The 26182-nt window shown below is 38.7% G+C and overlaps 1 protein-coding gene across 11 annotated transcripts in view; it reads right to left on the bottom strand.

Annotated features, from left to right (window-relative positions):
• The window catches only part of SCN8A (sodium voltage-gated channel alpha subunit 8), a 180927-nt gene that overhangs the window by 113576 nt on the left and 41169 nt on the right, over positions 1 to 26182 (bottom strand). For 7 of the 11 annotated variants that reach the window (XM_069491145.1, XM_069491139.1, XM_069491140.1 and 4 more), the window contains exon 1: positions 11593 to 11868. In XM_069491145.1, the coding sequence (XP_069347246.1) occupies positions 11593 to 11868 (276 nt within the window). Of the gene's footprint in view, positions 1 to 11592; positions 11923 to 26182 lie in introns of those variants that run through there. The other 4 variants (XM_069491136.1, XM_069491142.1, XM_069491135.1 and 1 more) reach the window with 1 other exon arrangement.

Genomic DNA, 26182 nt, shown 5'->3' with positions numbered 1-26182 from the left:
TCATTAATTTTAGTTTGAAAAGTCCTCTCACTCTTTCTATGTCACAGATACCATGCTGAAGATATGATATGAAACAAATGAACTAAAAAAAAAACAAAACCCCAATATACAGTTGTTTCTCAATATCCAGGGGGATTGGTTCTAGGATTCCCACAAATACCAAAATCTACAGGTGCTCAATCCCTGATAAAAATGGTTTAATATTTGCATATTACCTATGCACATCCTTCCATATACTTAATTAATTTATTTATTTTTGAGACAGAGTCTCACTCTGTCACCCTGGGTAGAATGCAGTGGCATCATCATAGCTCACTGCAACCTCAATCTCCTGGGCTCAAGTGATACTCCTTGCCTCAGTCTCCCGAGTAGCTGAGACAGCTATGACACCTGGCTAATTTTTCTATTTTTACTAGAGATGGGGTCTCACTCTTTTTCGCTCAGGCTGGTCTCAAACTGCTGAGCTCAAGTGATCCTCCCACCTCAGCCTCCCAGAGTGCTAGGATTACAGGCATGAGCCACTAAGCCTGGCTCCTTCCATATACTTTAAATCATCTCCAGATTACTTATAATACCTAATACAAATGTATTTTTGTAAACATGTAAATGCTATTTAAATTCCTGTTGTAATGTTTTGGGAATGACAAGAAAAAAAGTCCGTACATGTTCAGTACAGACATGTTTCTTTTTTTCCTAAACATTTTCAAGCTGAGGTTGGTTGACTCCATGAATGCAGAATGCACAGATACAGAGAGCTGACTGTACTCATTCTGTATTGAGGCAAAGCAAAATGACAGAAAACTCTCTAAAAATAATAGTGGGAAACAAAAACAAAAAACCATTCTGCAATCATTCTGCAATAAAGTCTACAGAGACAGCATGGCATGGGAGAAAGACCACAAAGGCGGCATTCAAACATTCCTGGAACTGAAACCTGGCTGTACTGAGATTTCCCTAATACTAGATCCTCAGGGACTGTGGAAAATGGGAAGTCAATAATGATACCCAGAATTTTGGTGATGCCATCAACTAAGATAGCAGAGAAAAGAGGATAAGCAAGTTTAAGGGGGAGAAAATGAGTTCAATTTTGAACACACTGAGTTACCTGTGGGAAATCCAGAGAGAGAAGACTGCCAATGTGTTGAATATTTAAGGAACATTCCAGGCTGGAGCTATAGAGTCAGGAGTCCTGGTACAGAGAGCTTGGATGAAATCACCCAGGGACAGCATGCCAAATGAGAGGAACATGGGCCAAGGATTGAGTGAGGGGGAATATTAACATTTAAGAGAAAGGTGGAGGAAATGAAAGAGAAAGAGAAGGAAGAATCTGAGATATAAGGAAAATTAGACCAAGGAAGTAAAGAGCTGCAAGAATCGGCACAATTCACAGTGTCAAATACAGCAGAGAAGGTTAGTGAGGTAAGAACTTAAAAAATATCTTAGACTTGGCAATTTGAGATGTTATTGGGAGTATCTTAAGAATGTCATGAGAGGCCGGGCGCGGTGGCTCACGCCTGTAATCCTAGCCCTCTGGGAGGCCGAGGTGGGTGGATTGCTCAAAGTCAGGAGTTCGAGACCAGCCTGAGCAAGAGCGAGACCCTGTCTCTACTAAAAATAGAAAGAAATTATCTGGCCAACTAAAATAAATATAGAAAAAATTAGCCGGGCATGGTGGCGCATGCCTGTAGTCCCAGCTACTCGGGAGGCTGAGGCAGTAGGATCTCTTAAGCCCAGGAGTCTGAGGTTGCTGTGAGCTAGGCTGACGCCACGGCACTCACTCTAGCCCGGGCAACAAAGCGAGACTCTGTCTCAAAAAAAAAAAAAAAAAAAAAGAATGTCATGAGAGAGGTGAGGATGCAGTCAGGGTGCAAGGTTGAAGGAGCAGGGTGGGAGATATGTAGGTGGTAAGTAAAGGCTCCCCTTTACAAGTTTCAATGGCATGAGAAGAGATTAGACTAGCTGGGGATATGAAGTCAAGGCTCTGAGTATGTTTACAGGCTGAGGGAAAGGAACAAATATGGGAAGGAAAAGAGAAAGGATAACCCAAAGCGTGAAGTTCCAGAGGAGGCAGAAAGGCGCAGGGGAGAGGGATTGATCTCGAACAGTAGACAGGGCACCCCGTCCTCTGAAATTGGAGGAATCTTTTATTCCAACTTGGTTCCATAGGCCAAACTTTGTAGCCTCAACAAAGTGTCTGGAATAGGAGTGCATCTTCAGAGCTTATATCAAAAATTCTACTGGTAGAATCAGAGTTCGCAGAAATTGTCATACAGTGGGACAATTCTAATCTTAAATTGTGTCAGACAGGGTTATATGTGAAGAAATATTTACAACTCGTTTGTGAATTTTGAAATAGTAAGAGAAATATTCCTGTTTAGTGATGACACAGTCTTATTCTCCTTAAAGGACATAAAATATGTTTAATTATTCTCAGAAGATGATCAATATCATTGTAATCCTGAGACACTCTCTAACATTTAAAAGGTCATTAACCCCCATTCAAGAGGTCAATTTTTATTAGGATAAGAAGATTTCACAACTCATACTCTGGGGAAACCAACAGAGACTAGTTCCTACAATTACCGATCAGTGGAATTTAATGGCTGAGGTGATTAGCTAATAACACACATCCTAGAATACAGGTAAAAGCTGTCTCTTACATACTACGTGGCTCAGAACTGTGGAATCACAACTTAGTACTTGTATGAGGAGTTAAGAACACCCGAGGCTCTTTCTGGAGAAAATGCTGGGTTTATCTTTAGGCACCCCTATAGCTCACACTAATGCTAAAATATATTGGACTCCTGCCTATGTAAAAATCCAACGCTGGCCAACTCTCTTAACAGAGCGACAACACAGGCTTTTAAGCAACTGAGAATATCTTCATTATGGGTCCTTTTAAAGATTATAATTTAGTACTTGCTAAAGACCTATTTAAGATACTAAATATTTGAGAGAACATGTAACCTTTGAGTCTTCTAGATTCTCCAAGTTTGGTCTCTGTACCAAGTTAGAACATCATAAACCTCTAAACTATTAATAGCTGGACCATATTATCTCCATTAATGCATGCATCATTATCTGTAATGATTTTATGTGTTTATTATCTGTCTCCCCAACAAAACCTAAGTTCCAAGAGTTTATAAGCCTTTTCTGTTTTGTTCCCAAGGGCATGGAACAGAGCCTGGGCATATAGAAAACACTTAGTAACAATCAAATGAATGAGTACAAGCTCAATTCCTTCCTTAGCCCTCCATAATCAATCACAAAATCCAATCAGTTCATCTCTATAATAACTCTTGAATTCATCCATTCCCCTTAATTTCCACTCCCACCACTACAATTCAGACCATCATTACTTCACAGCTGGTCTCTCTGTCCCAGTTCTCTTTCCCTTTGGTCTATCCTACACATGGCTGCCACATTCATCTCCCTAAGGCACAGCTATAATCCCATATCCTTACTCCCATTCAAAAATCTTCAGTAGTTCTCTGTTGCTTATTAAGTAAAGACCAAACTTCTAGCAGTCTAAGCCCCCTCTGCCTTGGCTCCAGCTCCCCCCTCCCAGCCACACCTCCCTCTGCTCCTTGGCTACTTTCCCACATTGCAAGCAAACTAGGTGAGCTGGCTTTTTCTTTCATGTCCTACGCCCTTCCCTCTGAGCCCCTGTTCATGCATACTTTCTGCCTAGAATGTGAGTCTGTCCCTCCTTTCTAAAATACCACTCTCTAAAGTCTAGGGGCCGTTATAAAAAATTTAAAAAAATAGGCCGGGCGCGGTGCTCACGCCTGTAATCCTAGCTCTCTGGGAGGCCGAGGCGGGTGGATCGCTTGAGGTCAGGAGTTCGAGACCAGCCTGAGCAAGAGCGAGACCCCGTCTCTACTAAAAATAGAAAGAAATTATATGGACAACTAAAAATATATATAGAAAAAATTAGCCGGGCATAGTGGCGCATGCCTGTAGTCCCAGCTACTCGGGAGGCTGAGGCAGTAGGATCGCTTAAGCCGAGGAGTCTGAGGTTGCTGTGAGCTAAGCTGACGCCACGGCACTCACTCTAGCCTGGGCAACAAAGTGAGACTCTGTCTCAACAAAAAAAAAAAAAAAAAAAAAAAATTTAAAAAAATAAAATAAAATCCAAGGCCTCGGGCCAGGCGAGGTGGCTCATGCCTGTAATCCTAGCACTCTGGGAGGCCGAGGCCGGCGGATCGTTTGAGCTCAGGAGTTCGAGACCAGCCTGAGCAAGAGCGAGACCCCATCTCTACTAAAAATAGAAAGAAATTAGCTGGACAACTAAAAATATATATGGAAAAAATTAGCCAGGCATGGTGGTGCATGCCTTTAGTCCCAGCTACTCGGGAGGCTGAGGCAGGAGGATTGCTTGAACCCAGGAGTTGGAGGTTGCTGTGAGCTAGGCTGACGCCACGGCACTCTAGCCGGGGCAGAAGAGTGAGACTCTGTCTCAAAAAAAAAAAAAAAAAAAAAAAAAAAAATCCAAGGCCTAATTCAAATACTACTCTTATTATGAAATCATCCTGGGGCCCTCTTGTCAAAAGTGATATCACACTATATGCTACCATGTTATAAGTTACATAGGGGTAAAGAATGGACTTTATTAATCTTTGTTTCCTGCAAAAGAACAGAATGCCTCACATACAGGAAGTACTCAAGAAATATTTGTTGAATAAAGTAATCACATTTTATATGAGGCGACCCAAACTGGTACATATTCTATACCAGTTTCTCTCATTTCCCTTAAAGTCAGTTCATATAGGGAGGGCAACACAATTGACACAGCCGAGAAAAATCAAAACACTTAGTAACAATGGACATGACCGAAGGACTTAGAATACTGAGGAAATAACATCTTTTGTATGATACTCACTTGTCATCAATAAATTAGGAAGAGATTCAAGCAGTAGGTAGAAGTTGCTACCTAATGACCTTTTATAAAGTCCTTTCTAATTCTAAGGTTTCACAAGAGGAGTGACAAGACTGCTGGCACTTAACAACGGTTACCCAGTCCTCTGAAAATATCTCTAAAATATCAGAAAACCTATTTCCTGATCCAACTCCTCAGCTCTTAAATCAAACTAATTCTTTGGAAAAGGAAGAAATATTGGTAATCAGTCTTTTTTCCCCTAGAGTTTAGTTCATTTTGGAAGACAGGAAAATGTTTCATTGGGAAAAAAATCATAACGTCACCTTTCATGTCCACAGCACTTAGAAAAGCAATATTTTCATAAGCATTATCTCAGAAGATTAATTAATTCATTCAACAGATACTGATTGTGTGCTTACTACAGGGCAGGCACTGCTTCAGCTGATGATACAAGAAGATGAATAATAAACAAATGAGTATATTATACGTCAGGTGTTAAGTGCTACAGAGAAAAATGAAGTAGGGTTGGGGCAACAGGCTGTTTTGTTTTACATAGTCAAGAAATGGTCTTTACGACAACTCTGTAAAATAGGTCTGATACTAGCTATTAGCATAATTTTAATTTTCTAGATTGGGGAAATTAAAACCCTGAATGGTGAAATGGCATGCCTTGAGATCACCTGGAATTAGATGGGGATGGGATCGGAAAAAAGATTTCCCAACTCTTGATCTATTGCTAGGATTATGAAAAGAGGAATCTGATTAAGGAATGCTTAATTAAATCCCTTTCCCTCTAGGTAACCATACTTGGAACATGAATAAGAACCCATACATGCCCATCAGTAATCCATCCCCCGCCCCCCAATGGCTCACAAGCATTTTGCCTCAATTTGATTTCGTAAAAAAAATAACCGAAACACCATTTTGTTTTCTTATATCGTTGGGAAAAAAAATTTTAACAAAATAAATCAAAGTATTAAAATATGTAGTTTTTATTTAAAAGAGAAAGCAGCGTCTAGGCTTATTGTGCAAAAGCAGGTAACAACTGATTAGTGGTCACACCTAATGAACACAAATCTTCCTTTAACAGACTATCTCTATCTTGCATACCTGTTGAAAGTGTGTCAAAATAGACTTGGCAAGGATTTTCTGCCAGGAGCTCATAGGAGAGTGAGAGATAGAGATAGAGATAAATATACATATATATATACAGAGAGAGAGAGAGAGAGAGAGAGAATCACTCAAAAGTTCTTCATTTGAGGAAGCTGATGGCACTAATATAGTGAGTAAGGAGAAAATAAACATTGTTGGGGACAGAGGTGCACTCTCACACCTAACCTGAGTAAAACCTGAAACCAACTTCTTATCCTAGCTGGAACTGAAGATCTTACTGTATTATAAAAATTCAGGAGAAGGAATCAGTTCTGGTATAAGAGACTCAAGTTAGGCTACAAGGCAAAGGAGGCTTCTGGGCTGGGCCTAGACAAATGGGTAGAATATCAAAAGGTCAAGAGGGGATAAAGATCAGAGGGGAGGGGTATGACACTAAGGAAACAAAGCAGTGTGCCACAGCTAAAACACAATATGTGATAGGCAAAAGTGGGAAATACAACTAGAAAGATATATTATAGATACAGGTCCAATTCTATTTTGCAAATATTATATGTAAGGAAATTGAAGTAATTTGACCAAGGGACAACAAGAGGCAAAGCTGGAACTAAAATCAAGGTTTTATATTCCCAGTTAGGTGCTTTTTCCACTACAGTCATGCCCCGCATAATGATGTTTTGGTCAAAGATGGACTGCATATTTGACAGTAGTCCCATAAGATTACAATGGGGCTGAAAAATTCCTATCACTTAGTGACCTTGTAAGCCATTGTAATGTCATGGCTGTGATGCAATGCACTACCTTTTCCATGCTTAGATATATTTAGATACCAAATACTTAGCATTACAATTGCCTACAGCACTCAGTACAGTAACACGCTGTACAGGTGTGTAGCCTAGGAGCAATAGGCTATACCATACAACCTAGATGTGTAGTGGTCTATACCATCTAGGTTTGTGTAAGTGCACTCTGTGATGCTCTCATACGAGAACAAAATGGCCTGACAACACATTTCTCAGAATGGATCCTGTTGTTAAGTGATACATGACTGTATATCATTCTGCTGTTGGCTGGGGATGGATTGTGGCAGGTGGGAAGTAATCTTTTTTTAAAAAGTAACAATAGGTGGAGAGGTTAAGTAAATTGCCTCAAGATCACATGTCCAGTTGAACGATTGCAGCACACAGACAATGAGCCCAGGTACCTGGGATAGCTTGTCTAGGGCTACTTGACAACTTGGAGCTCCTTCACTGGAGAAGATACAATACTGGGGCTAACATGAATACCATCCTCCCCCCAGAAGCACTGTACTTTTAGGACCTGTCCTGTAAACCACAGGGATTATTAGGGATGTAAATGAAAAAGGAGCTTATTTTTCTTTCTATATGTTGCCTGCCCAGTTTCAGAAGAACTGAGCCAATTGAGGCTAAAGATTAATTAATGAAAACTGAGAAAAGGGGAACTAGAAATACGTTCTAATGAATATAGAGTTCGGAGACAAGAGTTCTAGTCTTGGTTCTATCACCAATGGTGTTGGCTTTTGACAAAGTATGTACTTCACCTCATAAAATTTATAAAATGAAGAGGCTGAACTAGATGATGTCTGAGGCTACCAAATTATAATTTTCTACAATCCTAAATGGATTCCACTTTGTAGGAAAAGGTACATATGAAAAGTTGAAGGTAAACTGAACTTTGGGAAGCCATATATAATTTTTTAATGCAATACGAATGTGCCCTATTTAAAGACACATCAATCAATCCTGTAATCTGGATTTCTGTTTATAGGACTTTCTCATAGGAGGGTATACCCATTAAACAAAAGGGACACATATATCACTTAACAGTTCTAAGAAATAGGAAAGGGATAGAAGTCAACTCTGAAGGCCTTCTTTCATCTTAATCCACAGAGTTGCTTGCTGCCTACTTAAGTAATTGTACCAGGAATATATATGGCCATTTAAAATTCAACAAAATTAATTTAAAATTAAGCACTGGAGACTAATTTTTGTAGTGAAGATAAAGAAACACTTTCAGCAATACAGAAAAAGTCCTTAATTTTCCACTAAAAATCACTTAAAAAGTAGGGAAGGGGGAGAAATGAACTGACAATTGACATTGATAAAACTTAAGATTCCAGAGTATAAAAGAAGAAAAATAAATAACAAAATTAAGACTTCAATAGGCTTAAGAAAACAGTAGGAAGAAAACCAAGAATAAAGGTTTTTAGGAGAGTTCAAGTTCCTTAAAATACATTTTTGTTTGCTTGCATATACATAAACTCTGGAAGATACTACTATCAGTGGTTACCTGTGTAGGAGACAGGAAGTGGGCAGATGTAAAAGGGAAACTTTTTACCAAATACTTTTAAATTTTTAACTATGAAAATGTATTACCTATTTTATAAATTAAATAAATAAAAATTTTAAATGTTCCTTAAATTCCATTATTTGTAACAAATAGTTGAAAAATAAGAAAGCTAACAAAAGGAGACATTAGAACGAAATATCAAGAGTCAAAGAAAATGTAAAGTTGTAGCACTAAGAGGTCTGAGGCAATTCAGAGAGGATGATCCAGGTTGTTTGCAGCGACCAGCTGGAGAGATCACTGTGAAACCCAACAAGGACTTCAAGCTTATGAGAACTAAACTAGCACCAGCTGGAATAAACAACAGTATCTTGAAAATGGGATATGTAATTTTTAGGGCCCTATGTCCCTTGGGAGTGTGAAATCCACAATGGGATGAAACCAGAACTTTACTAACAGAAAACTAGTTCTCTCTTACCCCAAAAAAGAAAGAGGGAAGGAAATGAGAAACAAATTTCTATGATAGTCACAAAGATGATTAATCACTTGGAAAACAAGACCTATGAGGAAAAGATAAAGGATTCCACTTGTACCATTTAACAAAGAAAAGAGATTCTATTTTGCCAGGAATTATTTAAGGCAGCCCTTGAAAAACAAACAGTAAGGAATGTCCTCTTAAAGTCATCACTACCCTTATAATTTTTTGATTTGTGGGTTAATTCCCAGTGTGCTTTCTTGAAGGAGAGGCCTTGCTAATTTAGCCCAGTAAAAAGCCTAGTTAGTAAGAAGTCAAAGGGTTAAAATATACTATTCTGGCATACGGACTATTTAAGTTAAGACATTTGAAAAACAGCAGGTACAAAAAAATCATTTTGACCTTCTTGTTGTTTCTTAAGAGCAGAAGATGAAATTCCCATGTGAAAGACACTCTCTGTATTAGAAGGAAAAGCAACATCTTTATCTTCAAGGACTAGAAGGTGAGACTGAGAGAATACTGTATTCTAATACCTTGTTAGAATATCTCTGATCTTTAAAGCCCCCTCAAGTACTTTAGTTGCTTCTTCACAATTTATGATTTTTTGTCCAATTCAGTATATAAGACACTGACTATAACTGCTTCTTCTTTGGATCTTCACTTCTTTATAAGGGCTCCCATGCCACGTAAAACTTGTACTACGCTTTTCTCCTGTTAATCTATGCTATGTCAATTTAATTCCCAGACTCAACTGGGACCCTAAGAGGGTGGTGGCGGAGTTTTTCCAACCCTACAGAAGTATTAGGAATGCCAGTGAAGATCTACAAGTAAACTTGAGCAAGCATATTATTTTTAATCAACTGAAGAATCCTTCATTTAAAAGTATAATTAATATTTCTGAAATGCTAGCAATGCTCTTTCTTGACATGGTGTTAGTCTGTGATCATTTATGTTTTATGAACTTTTCTGGATAGTGGTATATTAAAATTTTTTTAAAAAGATTACAAACCAAAATACAATTAAGGTTACCCTTTTCAGGAACAATTTACCCTTGTGGTGAGGCCAAAGGCTAAAGTCAGAGTTTCCAACATGAAGAGCCAGTCTCCTAATGGAACTCCATCAACAATAATTTGGCCTATCCAGGAACGACACCCATAAGGGCCAGAGGCCTGCTCTCTTTGATGAGTCCTCACTCCCCAGCCAGGCCACTAGGATCTGATGCACTGGGAATGGAAAGAAGCTGTCTATAGGGCAGGAACCAGGGGAAAAGGTGTATAGAGGAAAAGTGGGCTCTGACAACTAATACTTCTATATATTTTTCATATCTTAAGTCAGGCTTAATAAAATGAAATTTAATTTGCATTTGAGTAAAAAAAAAAAAATAGTTTAGGCCCAGAGAGATGAAGCGACTTGCTAAAAGTTATTAATTAGTTTTGAGAAGGTTTTTTTTCCTTTATTTATTTCCCCATAAATTATTTGTGGTAGCCTGGGCAATACATTTACTAAAAAAGAAAAACAAATAATAAACATGGTGAGTTATGATAGAGTCAGGATTTCTTACTTCCAATCTACTGCTCTTTATATCACATCATGTTTTGTTCCATAGACTTTCTAGATTTCACCATGGAAGATAAAGACTATAGGTTCTACTTTTTCCTATTATGTCTCTATCCTGAGCTGCAACAGAAGTACATGGATAAAGGACCATTTAGTGTATAGAATGTCTTAATTGCTTTTGTCATCCTGAACTAAAAATGCCTCCACAACTATAGCTAAGTTAAGAGATCTACTGGCCTGGTCTTACTTCCGTTCCATTATTAAGCCAAAGAAGACGAAATTTCTTACAAAATTGAAAGAATGGAAGGCAATTTAGTTAAGGGAAGTTTTGTTAACAAAAGCAGTTTAGTTAAGCTTTGTATTTGTAAATATATAATTACACAAAGCCATTTCCCCCCTCATCCAGAAAAACTTGTCTATCTAATTCTTTAAATGGTATCTGTCAATGAGGGGTCCCCTAAAACTGTGTCTGATGTCAGTCCTCAGGATTCAATGGCTAACTAGTAGCTGGCAGATCTTCCAGGAGGCTTTGTTTCTCCATTTGTTGCCTTGTTTCAGAAGATAATCATGAGAAAGAAACCAAGATTTGCTCAAATATTTGTTCAGGAAGTTTGAAACCCTTGGCCAAATGAAGATTAATATTTCCTTTACTTGTGCTCCCTACTTGCAGGAATAACAGAACTGACTCTATTGTAAGAATCAGTGTCGCAAGAATCAACCCAGACAACTATGTAACAAGGCCAATGACCTGGAGTCTCTCTTACTGGCCCAGTTTTGTACTCTATTCTATTCCTATCCCCAATAGCTATGATCCAGTGTCACAAAGGGGGCTAGACGAGAACAAATCCATCTTCTCTACCATATTATCAAAAGGCTCTGCTCATGTCACAATAGTAATATCATCTTCATATTTAAAGATAGAATTTTGAATGTGTGTTTGAGAGAGATTCTGCAAGGCTGTCCCACCCTTTGCTATCCCATCTTTTTTAGACTCTATCAAACAGCCCTATTTCATTTATGTCCTCTTTTTCTGATCTGGCCTAGAGCCAAAAACAGAAGTCTTATTAATAGAGTTGACAATTGCCAAGACCCACAAACGACCCTCAGTAGCAATTAAAATGAAAATAATCCCCATAAACCAGAACTGAAACAAAAGGTTAGCTACTTATCCAAACTTTGGCAAAGAGACAGTTCTTTCTCTCCCATCTCCCCCAAGCCTCTTAGGAAACCGGTATCTGCAGCTGCTGCTCCTCCTCCAACTCACTTTCTGTGTCAAATAGTATGGGTCAAAGTCCTCCAGGGGAACTGCAACCAGGCCTTGGGGGATGTCCCCGTAGATGAAAGGCAAACTCTTCCCTGCTTCCAGGTCACTGTTTGGCTTGGGCTTGCTGTCCTCATCGTCCTCCCGATGACTGCCATCAGCCTTTGGCGGTTTCTTGAGCTTGCTCTCAGCAATGCGCCTCTCGATGTTTGCCAGCGACTCAGGGGTGAAAGGCTTGAAACTATCAGGGCCTGGTGGTGCGAGCAGCCGCGCTGCCATCTTCTCATCCTGCAGCAGCTTCGTTAGTTATGCTGCGTCCAGGACAGGTCAGCTCTGGAAGAAACAGCAACACAGACAGCATTAATCAATCACTGCTCTAAAAAGAGGCCAGACTAAACCATCTCACTTGCAACCTTTTATTCAGAACCTTTGCAACACATAGTTTCTCCCATGACATGGTTATTTTTCTTTTCAGAAAATCTGTGGCATGAATGGACTAGGTGACGTTCACAGCTACCCCTCAGGGGAATGGTCTGTGAGGCAGATGAAAAAAAGATAGGAGTCTCCTGAGTGGCCAGGATTTATTATATGTTTACTTAGATACAACTCACTGTTAGGAACCTCATACAACAAAAAAGATACATTCCATCCCCTCAAGGAACTTCTAAACAAATAAGTCATACTTAATGTTACCCAGTTAGCTCTGCAGTCTTTATATGCTCAAGCCACCTTCCTTTCCCAGAGCTCACTCCCCAAAGGAATACTCTTCCTTTCAAGGGCAACACAAGGATAAAGTGTCACTCTTCTCAAATTTCAGTTTCTGAAAACAAAATAAACCCTTCAAAACTTTGGAGGCACAAAACATAGATAAAATAGCTTCCATATGCTTCAGTTCTTCCATTTCAAGTTATTTTTCAATTCACCAAGTTGTGTAAAATCTATACAGCACAGAAGTCCAGAAGTATCTTCAACGATGAAGGCGCCTACCAGGGACAAACACAAAGGACTTCCTCTGTGAAGAGGGCAGACACTGCTCTAAGTACCTCCCTTTTAGCAGAGAGAAAAAGCTAACGGGAGTGGAAACCCAAGGAATGTCCTGTGATGCAACGGCACTGCAGCGCACACTGCAGGCTGCACAGCCGCAGAAAGGCTGTGTGTGACCCCCGAGGGGCTCAAACCAGGAAGCACCAGCACAGAACAGAGTCACAAACCAATGCCCTTCTCAAAGGAAAACCGAAGTAACGGCATATGACAGCCAGTGATTCCTAAGCACGGTATTTGAAAAGCCCGTTTCCATTTGTGTTTACACAGTTTTGGGTTATTTAAATATACACCCTGAAAAGGAGTGTCAAAAGTAGCAGTGTTCAGTTACGCCCACAAAAGGGCCTGAGCCGGTAGTCTACTGTGAAAGTCTTAGGGCTTTGCGGGCAGTTCTTCGGGTGCTCATGGTGCTGCTTTTTTTCCTTTAGTTTTGTGAGCGCCACAGGAACAATAAGGAAAAATTTTTGAAGAGCTAAAGATTAGCCCTCAGGGTCCACTTCAAGGCAAGTACCGATAAAACTTGAGGCTACTCAAGAGAACAGTAGTAGAATTAACTCTAAATAATTTGGGAGTGAAATGCCCAAGGGGTCCTTCCACACATCCACCTGCTGAGATTCCAGATCTCTCAGTGGTGGTGATTACGGAGTGCGGAGAGCCTGTGTACGGTGTCTGCACGCGGGCTGGTCAGCTCACTCACCTACAGCATGGGCTAATGAGGCCAGAACCACAAGTCTGCCCCACGCAATGTGAAGCAAAGAAAAACACCGTTCCACAGACAGTGGGGTCAGAGAAATCACTTCCACATAAGAAGCACAGGATTTCAGAGCTGTGGGGGATTTTACAAATCCAATCCATTTCATTTTATGGATAAGGAAACTTGGAGTCCTAAGAGACTGGACAACTTCCCCAAAGTCACAGGGCGAGGATAAAAATCCCAATCAAAGACCCCTGCTGCCCCAACTCATACTTCTTCTATTATTAACAGATACCAATTACGCATCCTCCTTTCCCATCTTCCACTACTCCCCAACACAGGCATAGTAGGGCTATTAGATACATCACATAGAAATGCTATGGCTTTACTGATCCAACAGTTTATTTACCATTTCCCCCAACTTAGAATTCCTTTTCTGCTCTGTTGCACAGGCAGAAAAAAAAAAAAAAAAAAAGGAATTCCTTTTCCCTCATTCCTTTCCTCCCATCTATTCCTGAATTGTCCTCCAATAAATCCCTACTCCTCCACACAGGCCTCCCACCAACTCCAGCCTCTACTAATTATTTCCCCTTTTGCACTCCTAGAGCATCCATCATGATCTTAGCTAATATTTATCACATGCTACGTTTCACACACTGTTCCATGCACCTTTCTTATATTAACTCATTTAATCTCTGGAAAAACATATGAGGTAGACATTAGTATCACCATTTACCAGATGAAGAAACAAAAGCACAGAGAACTAATGTAGCTTGCCTAAAGTTATACAGCCAGAAAATGACAAAATCAAGATGCAAAATACTCTCTATATATTTGTTTTGGCACTTAATCATCACTAAATTGTACCACAGAGAGAATAAATTCTAAGAAGTCTTAAACTTTTTTGTATCCCTTTCACAGAGAATAGGATCATGCATGGAATCTATAAGGCCAAGTACCTGGGACTCCTTGGTTCCCACATCCACACTCATTTTCAATCCGAGGTCACCCTCTTTTCCTACTTAGAGGACAAAGAATACTGCAAGAGTAAGTCACTGAAGATGCTGACAAATTCTTATGATCTAATTGCAGGCACCTGAGTTCTTCACAGCAGTTCACAGCTAAGTCCTCTGCCTTTGCTTTCAGATCCTGTTTCCGCCTGCCTTCTGCAAGACTGTGTCCCCCGCAATTATTCCTGCTCTCCATCCCATTTTCAATTGTTCCTTTTCCTTCTTTTATCTTCTCCCTTTACATCTTCACCCTGCACTCTCTCTTTGGCTTAAGTGACTCTATGTTTTCCTGGTCCTAACCACGGCTGCAGTCTCCTCTTCTCCTACCTCCACCTCTCCCTACTCCAAGGGCTGGCCTTCTGAAATTTCTCTGTTACACTCTACAATCTGTACAGTACTTTTCAGATTTCTATCACCAGCCATGACTGCTCTCCTGAGTCCCACCAGGGGATCAAGGGGGCCCGCCACCATTTCAAAATTGAAGCATTTAAAACCACTCATCTTACTCCAGAACTGATTTTTCCTTCTAGCATTCTTTTATTTCTGTTATTGGGACTCTGGCTTTTCCAGCCATCTAACATGTAACCTCAGTCATCTCTGCCCAGTACTCCTTTGCTGTCCATCCTCAACCAGTCACCAGGCTGATCAATTCCTCTTCCTTCAGAGCTCCCATTGTCAACAGTACTGCCCTAATCCAGATCCCACTGCAATAGCCTCCCCACCGGTGGACCAGCCCTCGGTCCACAGGCACATTTCCAAAGATCCATTTCCCTAAAAATCTGCTTTCATTGCATCCTTTCTCTCTCTCAAACCTACCAGAGTTACACAACAGATTCCAAATTTCTGCCACTTCACTGTCACTCAAGGCCTTCTACCACCTTTCATGTCTCACTCTCTGCTATTGCTTTTCTGTAAGAACACCTGCTCTGGGAACTGTTTTTTGTTTTTTCTACATAAAAAAATTTTTTTAAGGTATAATATAATAAGGTACACAAACCTTAAATGCACAGCTTGTTTTGTACATATGTATACACCTGAGTAACCACCACTCAGATCAAGATGCAGAAGATTTATTTCCAGCACCACAGATGATTCTTGTGAGCTCCTTATCAATAACCACCCCCAGCAACGGCTATTCTATCACCATAGATTAGTTTTGCTTCTTCTTGAACTTCATATAAGTAGAATATAAACATAATTTTTGGAATCTGGCTACTTTGAGTCGACACTATTTCTGTGAAATTCATCTTGTTTTGTGTGTAGCAATAATTCATTATTTTTATTGCTGTTTTATAGTATTCTTTGTATGAATGTAGCACAATTTATCCATTTTACTTCGATTTAGGCTGTTTATAGTTTTAAGCTATTATGACTAAAAGCTGCTAAGAACCGTCTTGTACATGTCTTTTGGTGGCCATACATTTACTTCTTTTTGGCATATAGCTAGGAGTGGAACGCTGGGTCAGAAGGTGGCATATACTTAGCTTAAGTGATAGTCTAAATCACTAGGAACTAGGTTCCAGTGCGCCACATCCTCATCAGTACTTGGAAATGACAGTCTATCTTCTTAATTTTACCCATTCTGGTGGGTATACATACATAGTTGCATCCCATCATTATTTTAAAAAAATAATTTATTAAGATGAAATTCACATAACATAAAATTAGCCATTTTAAAGTGAACAATTCAGTGGCAATTAGCATATTCACAACCACGACCACTACCTAGTTCTAAAACATAAACGGTTTCTCTCCATTCCCAACCTCCTCGTGCCCCGGCTCTTGGTAACCACCTGTCTGTATTCTGTATTGATTTATCTATTCTGGATATTTCATATGAATGGAGTCATACAATATGTGAGCATTTGTGTCTGGCTTTTTTCACTTAGCATACTGTTTTCAAGGCTCATCCACATTATAGCATGTGCCTCATTCCTTTCTATGGATTAATAATTCACACAGGTCAAAATTAACATACAAAAATCAGTAGCTTTCAAATATACCAATAATGAACTAGCAGAAAAAGAAATCAAGAAAGCAATTCCATTTACAATAGCCAAAAAAAAAAAAAAGAAAAAAGAAATACCTAGAAATAAATTTAACCAAGGAGGTGAAAGATCTCTACAAGGAAAACTATAAAACACTGATGCAAGAAATTAAAGACACCAAAAAATGGAAAGACATCCCATGTTCATGCTTAGAAAAATTAATAGTGTGAAAATAACTGTACTATCAAAAGTGACCTATAGATTCAAAACAATTCCTATCAAAATACCAATGACATTCTTCATAGAAATAGAAAAAACAACCCTAAAATTCATATAGAACTTAAAAAGACCCCAAATAGCCACAGCAATTCTGAGCAAAAAGAACAAAGCTGGAGGCATCATACTACTGGATGTCAAAATATACTACAGAGCTATAATAACCAGAACAGCATGGTACTGGCATAAAACCAGACACATAGACTAGTGGAACAAAATAAATAACCCAGAAATAAATCCACATATTTATAGCCAAATGACTTTTGACAAAGGCACCAAGAACATTCATTGGGGAAGGGACATTCTCTTCAATAAATGGCACTGGGAAAACTGGATATCCATATGCACAAAAATGAAACTAGAGCCCTACCTATCTCTCACCATATACAAAAATCAACTCAAAATGGATTAAAGACATTTAAACGTAAGACCTGAAACTATGAAATACTAAAAGAAAACAGAGGAAATGATTCAGGACATTGGAGTAGGCAAAGATTTTATGGAGAAGACTTCAAAAACATAGGTCACAAAAGCAAAAATAGACAGATGAGATTATATCAAACTAAAAAGCTTTTGCACAGCAAAGAAACAATCAACAGAGTGAAGAGACAACCTGGAGAATGCAAAAAAAAAAGATTTGTAAACTATTTATCTGGCAAGGATTAATATCCAGAATATATAAGGAAGGAACACAACTCAATAGCCAAAAACAAACAAACAATAAAACACCAAGTAATTTGATGTAAAAACGGGCAAAGGGGCTGAATAGGCATCTTGCAAAAGAAGACATACAAATGGTCAACAGATATATGCAAAAATGTTCAACGTCACTAATAATCCTTAGGGAAATGCAAAACAAAACCACAATGACGTATCTCACCCCAGTTAAAATGGCTATTACAAAAAAGACAAAAAATAACAAATGTTGACAACAATACAGAGAAAAAAGAATTCTTAAACACTATTATGGAAATGTAAACTAGTACAGCCATTATGGAAAAGAGTATGGAGGTTCCTTGAAAAACTAAAAATAGAACTATTATATGATTCCCCCAATACTACTACTAGGTATGTTTCCAAAGGAAAGGAAATCAGTATGTTAAAGAGAGATCTGTACTCCCTTGTTTACTGCAGTACTATTCACAATAGCCAAGATATGGAATCAACCTAAGTGTCCATCAACAGATGAATGGATAAGGAAAATGTGATATGTATATACAATGGAATACTACTCAGTCATAAAAAAGGAAAGAAATTCTGTCATTTGCTGCATGGATGAGCTTGGAAGGCATTATGTTAAATGAAAGAAGCAAAGCACAGAAAGAGAAACACCACACGCACTCATGTGGAAGCTTAAAAAGTTGATCTCATAGAAGTAGACAGTAGAATAGTGGTTACTAAAGGTGGGGAAGGGTTGCAGAGAGGGGCTGATAGCCAAAGGTAGGTTAACAGATATAAAAGTACAGCTAGATAGAAGAAATAATTTCTAGTGTTCTATAGCACCATAGGGTGACTATAATTAACAACAATTTATTATATATTTTCAAATAGCTAGAAGTATGGATTTTACTTTTTTTTTCCTTTTTCTTCTTTTTCCAGGAAACTGCCTACAAGAAGTATGGATTTTAAATGTTCCCAACACAAAGAAATGATAAATGTTTGAGATGATAGATATGGTAATTACTCTGATTTGATTATATACATTGTATATATGTATCAAAATATCATAGTTTTTTCATAAATATATACATTATGTATCAACTAAAAATAACAACAAAAGCAAAAAATATGTAAATAAAAAATTAACCAAAAAATGTATACACCACAGTTTGTTTATTCATTCATCTGTTGATGGACATTAGGTTCTTTCTACCTTTTGGCTATTATGAATAGTGGTGAATGCACATGTACTTGTTTTCAATTCTTTTGAGTCTAGGAATGGAATTGCAGGGTCATATGGTAATTCTATGATCAACTTTTATAAGGAACTGCCAAACTTTTCCACAGTGGCTGAACCACTTTGCATTCCCACCAGCAAAGTAATAAGATTACAATTTCTCCACATTCTTGCAAACACTTGTTATTTTCCCTTTTCTTTCCTTTCTCTTTTTCAATTACAGCCATCTTAATGGGTATAAAAGTGGTACCTCTGTGGTTTTCATCTGCATTACCCTAATGATTGCATTTTTTCATGTGTTTGTTGGTTCACTATAGTTTTAATTTGCACTTTCTGATGTTGTTGAGCACCTTTTCATAGGTTGATTGGCCGTTTAGATATCCCCCTTTGTGAAGTGCTGATTTAAGTCTTTGCCCACTTTTTTCTATTATCTGTATTTTTCTTACTGGTTTGTGGGAGTTCTTTTTATATTTTCAAGTGGTCTGCCAAATATATTTCAAATATTTCTCCCCTTTTTACTTTCTTAATGATGTCTTTTGATAAACAGTAGTTCTTAATTTAACTGAAATCCAATCTATCAATCTTTTCTTTTGTTAGTACTTTTTGTTCTGTGTAAGAAATTGTTGCCTATCCCAAGGCCATGCAAGTATTCTCCTTTGTTTTCTTCTAGAAGCTTTATTGCTTTACTTTCCTTATTTAGATTTGCAAACCATATAGAAAATTGATTTTTGTATATGGTGTGAGGTAGAGGTCCACGTAATTTTTTTCCTTCCATGGACATACAATTGACCCAGTATCACTTAATAAAATGTCTGGTCACTTATTTTCACTGACTACTAAATATACTTTCATTTTCTTGCTTTAAACCTCCCAAAGTTATTCTTTGTTTTTTACCTAAGTTCTCTTTATTCACTAAAATCACCTTAAATGCCTTCTCCTTCTGAGGAAATTGCCTTGTAAAATGTACAAATAAACTTTTTAGATTCAGAATGAACTTAGAGACCATCTAGTTCTATTTTCCTTTTCTGTAAGACAGCCTAAGTTGTCTAATGACCAATTAGTGATAGCTGTAGAGCTAGGATCCAGGTTTCTTGGCCTCCAGTATAATGCTTTTTTCACTAAACTACACAGTCTCTTAGTCAATGCACCTCATCCATCATACGACTACTATCCCACTATTCATCCTCCCACAGTGCTAAAGATGACATGGCCAGCCCAGATGATAAAGGAAAAGTAAAAGCAACTTTTGACCCTTTCGACCCCAAAGAGATTGAACTAGACTCAAAGTTGGGGGCAATGGATGGCTAGGGCTCTCTTGGTTGTGCAGGAGGATTAAGACTTTAAAATGTCAGTTGTGGCCTAGACATACACAAATAAAGAAGAACCCAAATTAAGGGATATGGGGTAGAAGAAGGAAAGAAAACCGATATTGAAATGAGGTTATAACAGGAATGAAAGGAAGAGAAGTCATCTAGGAGGAGGTGTTAAAGGAAACACTCTAGGCAAGGGTACACAAGAAAATATGCTGGGAGAAAGAGCAAATAAAAAGTAGCAAGTAGTATTAAAATCTTCTCTGACTTGAAAAAGAACAACAAAGTTGGAGGACTCACACTTCTGATATAAAAACTCACTATAAATCTACAATAATCAAAACAGTGTGGTACTGGCATAAAGACAGATATGCAGACCAATGGAATACATTAGAGAGCTCAGAAATAAACCTTCACATATGTGGTCAAATGATTTTGACAGGGGTGCCAAGACCACTTAATGGGGGGAAAAAACAATCTTTCCAACAAATGGTGCTGGGAAAACTAGATATCCACACGCAAAAGAATGAAGTTGGATCCTTACCTTTTACTATATACAAAAATTAATTCAAAATGGATCAAAGACCTAAATATAAGTGCTAAAACTATAAAACTCTTAGAAGAAAACATAGAGGAAAAGCTTAATGATACTGGATTTGGCAATGATTTCTTGCATATCATGCCAAAAGCATAGGCAACAAAAGAAAAAATAGATAAACTGGGTATTATCAAAGCAAAAAACTTTTGTGCATCAAAAAGATATACTATCAAGAGAGTGTAAAAGCAATCCACAGAATGAGAAAATAATTGCAAATCACCTATCATCTGATAAAGAATTAATACCCAGAATACATAAAGAACTCCTACAACTCAACAAAACACCCAATTAAAAAATAGACAAATGATTTGAATAGACTCTTCTCCAAAGAAGATATACAAATGGACAATAAGCACATGAACATATGTTCAACATCACTAATCATGAGGTAAATGTGAATCAAAATCACGATCAGATACCACTTCACACCCATTAGGATGGCAATTATATTAAAAAATAAGTAAGATTTCTTACCTAAGAAAAACAAAACAGAAAATAACAAGTATTGGTGAGGATGTCGAGAAACTGGAACCCTAGTGCACTGCTGGTGGGAGAGTAAAATGACACAGCTGCTATGGAAAACAGTATGGTAGTTCCTCAAAAAAATTAAACATAAGATCAACATAAGGATTACCATAAGATCAAGCAATTCCAAAAGAATTGAAAGCAGGAACTCAAACAGATATTTGTACAACCATGTTCCTATCATCATTATTCACAACTGCCAGAAGGTGGAAACAACCCAAATGCCCACAAATGGATAAATGGATGAATGGGTAAACAAAATGTAGTATATACATGAGATAAAATATTATACAGCCTTAAAACAATAGGAAATCATGATCATGCTAGAACATGGACGAACCTTGAAAACATTATGCTAAGTGAAGTAAATCAGACACAAAAGGACCAATATTGTATGATTCCACTCACATGAGGGACCAAAGACAAATGCAGAAGTGGAATTGTTATCGGGGCTGGATGGGAAGGAGCAATGAGGAGTTACCGTTTAACTGGTACAGAGTTTCAGTTTGGGATGATAAAAAAGTTCTAGAGATGGACAGTGGTGATGCTTGAACAACAATGTGAATGTCACAATGCCACTGAATTATACACTTAAAAATGGTTAAAATGGTACATTTTAACACAATTTTTTTAAAAACAAAGAAAAAAATTTACTATGTCACACCCTATATGCCAGAAACTATACTCTGATGAACAAGATAGCTCACTGCTGCCTTTGGGGACCTTATAGTCTTCTGGGGTAGCAGACAAGTAAACAAAGTACAGTATGATAAATCCTCCAATAAAGAAAAATAGGCTTTCACAGAATACACAAGCAAGACACCTAACCTAGTTTGGAGAGATCAGGGAAGGCCTCCTGGAGAAAGCGAAATCTGACCTAAATCCTGAAGGATGGCTGACGGGGTGGGGGATGGTAAGAAAATGGGTAGAGCTTTGCAGGAAGAAGAAATAGCATACTCAAGAGACCACAGACAAGAGATCAAGCCACTTGCATACTGCAAACAGTTCAGTGTAAGTGAACTTCAGAAAATTAGCTAAAACAGGTAAGTAGGTACCACATCAGGAAGGCAAAACCCTGCTATCATGGGAAAGAGTTTTGATTTTATCCTCAAGGCTGTCTGTGAATAAATGAGAACCTAAAAGAGCCAATCTTTCAAGATGGATCCTGAGTGGCAAACTGGGCCTAAATTTAGAATAGCACCAAGCAGCCATTTGTTGACTGGAGGTCACATGTGTACTCTTAGTTCCCTGAAAGCCCAGGTCTCTGTTCAACTTTGGGACTCCAGAGCTCACCTGCACCAACCGAGCTCATCTGTCTCAGCTAATCAGGGCTCAGCTGTATCAACCAGTCAGCACTTAGCTGGGCCAACCAATCAGTACTAAGTGAGTTGCAATCCTTCATTTACATACACAGACCTGATTGGGAACCTGGGCAGGAACTTTTGCTTAAAAATCCAAATCTTCCCTTTGTTCCCTTTAACACACCTTCATTTTACACTGAAGGCTGCAACTCCCTGGTGTGCCACTGGAATAAGGTCTCTTTCCCCCAAATTCCTTTTCAGCACACTGTTTGGGGAATAGACACGCTTGGAGCTCTGACTCGGGGGGATAGGCGGTACATGGGCAACGTATGTAATTTGAACTTTTGTACCCCCATAATAAGCTGAAATAAAAAAAAGAAAAAGAAAAAAGAAAAGTTTTGTTCACAAGGCAATAAGGAGATTCTTTTAAATAGGAAAGGACTTTATCAAAGTTATATGATTCCAGCTACAGTATACAGAACTAATGGGGGTTGAGATGAGAGAGGAGTAAGATCAGAGTGAGGAACACTAGGTAGAAGGTTGTTGTGGCAATTCAGTTGAGAGATAATGATGGCTTGAACCACACAGCAGCAGTAGGGATGACGTACTGAACAGTCTCGTTGACTACCTGGAGGTGAGAGGTAAGGTAGATGGAAAATCAAGGAAGATGCCCAAATTTTTGTCATGGGCAAATGGATGGAAGGTAGTGAAATCCACTGAGACAAAGAATAAGATGCAATGCACAACTCTTGGGGCAGACAGACTGAAAGCGAATGAAACTGGATGGTTGCTATGGTAACTATACAAGAAGTGACAAGAGACTAGGGTATGGGTAAGCAGACATTTTCTGGAAAGGGTCGACAGTAAATATTTCAGGCTTTGTGGGCCATACAGTCTGTGTTGCGACTATTCAACTCTGCCACTGTAGCAGAAGAGCAGCCACAGGTAATGTGTAAACAAATCTGTGTTCCAGTAAGACTTGACTCATAGAGCTTCAGTATGGGATGATGACAAAGTTCTGGAGATGGATGTATGATTGTACAACAATGTGAATATACTTAATGCTATTGAACTGTACTTACAAATGGCTAAAATGGTAAATTTTACGTTATGTATATTTTACCACAATAAAAAATGAAACTTTTTAATTACAGAAAAATGGGCATGAAAAATTATTTGCATCATAACTCGAATCAAGGAGACTGGTGAAAAAAATGAAAATAGATGTGGAGGCAACAACTAGAGTCTACAAAGAGTTTAATGTGTGGGATATAAAGGGGAGAGGCTCTTGTGCCTTGTGAAAGAAATAAAAGAAACCTGGAAAGCAAGTTAAATTTGAAGAAAAGAAAATTGGTGATGTGGGGGAGAGTGATAAAATAGAGGACAGTTTTGACTTGAGTGTCTGCAGGGCCAGAGAGATGGAAGTCCAGTGACATCTTGACTGGGCTGTGTGTTGGGAGGCAGACAGAAGAACAGACGTGGTAGTTGTGTGGATACATAGACAAGGTAGAAGACTGGCTTCATTTTGGGCTGATGTAACCTACTCAGAGAAACCTCTGGACACATTTCTAATAGCTATAATTGTTAGTTTTTACTTCATTTAAATAGAATAAATTCTTACCTAAGAACCTTTCTTAGCATTTTTAGATCAAAATGTCCAAGTACTCAAAGTATAAGCACTTCCCAAGTATCTCCTGATAGAGTTACTTATCATTGTTAATCTTACATTTATTTCCAAAGTAGGCCTCTTTCAAAGTATTCTATAAACAGACCAAGAGTGACTATCACAAAAGGATCAGGAAGAGACCAGTTATTGAGAATCAGAGGCAAATAGCTCAGCTTTGGGTAAATTTGGTGGCTGTGAGGCTTAGGAAGGACAAACTCCAGAAGTGGCCTCACTAGGTGGAAAGCCAGTGAGACAGATGGATGCACGGGGTGGCTCTCTGTTAGCATGGATGCTGAGAGTCACCAGGGAGGAGGGCATAAGACCTGCTAGGAGGGAGAGCCAGATCTTAATGTTCTGAAGAGAGACTTAAGACTGCAGTTTTTCATGTTTAAAATGATTAAAATTCAGGTTTGACAAAATTGTTTTTATTTCAATTTCTAGAACTGTTATAGATTTTCCAAAATGAAATCTGTAAGTGACAAAGTAGAAAATTGGCAACCTAGCATCTAGTTGTCATTGGAGGAAGAGGCGCCCAGGGAGTGGGGACAGTGTAAACTATCCATCTGGCTGCGTTTCTCTCTTCTCCTATGATAAGAGCCACCCACCTTCCTCCCAGTGCAGAGCTGCTCCTCTGGCTAATTCTAAATGAGCTATATATCAACATGCGAAGAGCTGGCTTGCAGTCCTCAGAGCCTAGCTATAGTTCTATACCAAGCTTCTTCTCTTCTCTTGGTTCTTGTTATTAAATCTTTCCCTTGAACTTCAGAACCACATATCCTCCTGCCTATGTGATGCCTCCATTTGGAGGCCAAAACAAAAGCCCAGTACTATTCAGACTCTTACCCCAACCATGACCAAGAATTCATTCATTCAATAAGTACTTCTTGAATGTCTACTATATGTTCCAAGCACTAGAAGGCTTAGAATTCAGAAACTGATATTAGGATACACTCTCCTAAGTCATTATCTGTCAGTCACGTTGTACAGCAGATTTTTACATTGGATGGGCAGAAAGTTGGATTGAAATTTTAAAGCTTTTTTGTTTTCAATCAGTGGAAGTCTTTTTCAAACAAAATCTTACATGAAATGTCAATTTATAAAACAGACAAAAGCATTTCTGCTCAGGTTGAAGCAGGGATAAGCCTAAAGCCCACCTCATGGCCCTCAGGAAGCCCTGAAGACATTCCTGCAGCGTGTCAGGACGGCTCTAAACTAGTACACAAAATATCAATGGGTGGCTTACAACTTCAGAATTCAATGGGCTACTCTTTCAACAATAGATCTGTGGTTGATTACTAATAAAGTTCCCTTGAAATGGACATGCAAAAATACATGAAAGTGAAAAAAAAATACAGGAAGTAGTTATGGGCCTGTCTACAAACTGGTGTAATACCTATGAATGTTATGAAAATATGTATCGTCAGGTACTCTATAAACATTATCTTTAATCTTTATAACAACCTAATTAAGCAGGTATTGACAGCTTCATTTTACAAGTGAGGAAAAAAAGCAGGACTTGAAGAAAAACTAGGAATTCCCAAGGTCATATCAGAAGCAGCCTCTCTCCAAAGCCCACGTTTTCCCCAAACCATGATGTCTCTGACAATGACTAAGAACAAGTACTTGTCTACTCCAAAGAAACTCTACAAATAGGATGAAGACTTTTAATGACAACAAAAGAACTCCTCTAACATGAAGTTTTGCTACTCAGGCAACATTCAGGTTGTTTCACTGGTCAAAACAGAGGACACCAAAACTGGGTCAAACCACAGGGCATTAAAGCAGCATCAAGCTCCAAATCAAAAGCTGTGAGGCCACCGAGCCGTCAGTGTGGCTAAGAGGTCTGGAAACAGGCACCATAAAAGACCATGTCAGGCTTGTATTGGTTTTGCTCTTCATTTGCTGACTCAACCACTAATGGACAGAAAGACAGACCCACCAAATGGCTACTAGTGGATATCCTGCTGACCAAATTCAGAAGCATCCTTCACACTATCAGGCTGTTCAGGGGAAGAGCAGATAGGTCACACAAGTAGCTGCTGTGGTACTCAGACAAGGTGACTGCAAACAGGAGAGAGAAAAACAATGCAGAGCCCGAGGTACAGTTTCAACCATGGGGGCAATCATCTTCCTCACAGGGTTACTGTGAGAATCAGATGAGAGAATATGTGTCAGGAGCTCTGCAAACACAAATACAAAAAGACATGGTAGCCTGGCTATGAATTGCTAGGAAATCACTGCAGCAACGATCCAGTGTGGTCAGCCATGATAAAAACAGGGTAGATCA

This window comes from Eulemur rufifrons, chromosome 16, assembly GCF_041146395.1.
Source record: "Eulemur rufifrons isolate Redbay chromosome 16, OSU_ERuf_1, whole genome shotgun sequence".
Lineage (NCBI taxonomy): Eukaryota > Metazoa > Chordata > Mammalia > Primates > Lemuridae > Eulemur > Eulemur rufifrons.
Note: the sequence above shows the minus strand (reverse complement) of the source record. Positions and strands in the feature narration are given on the sequence as shown.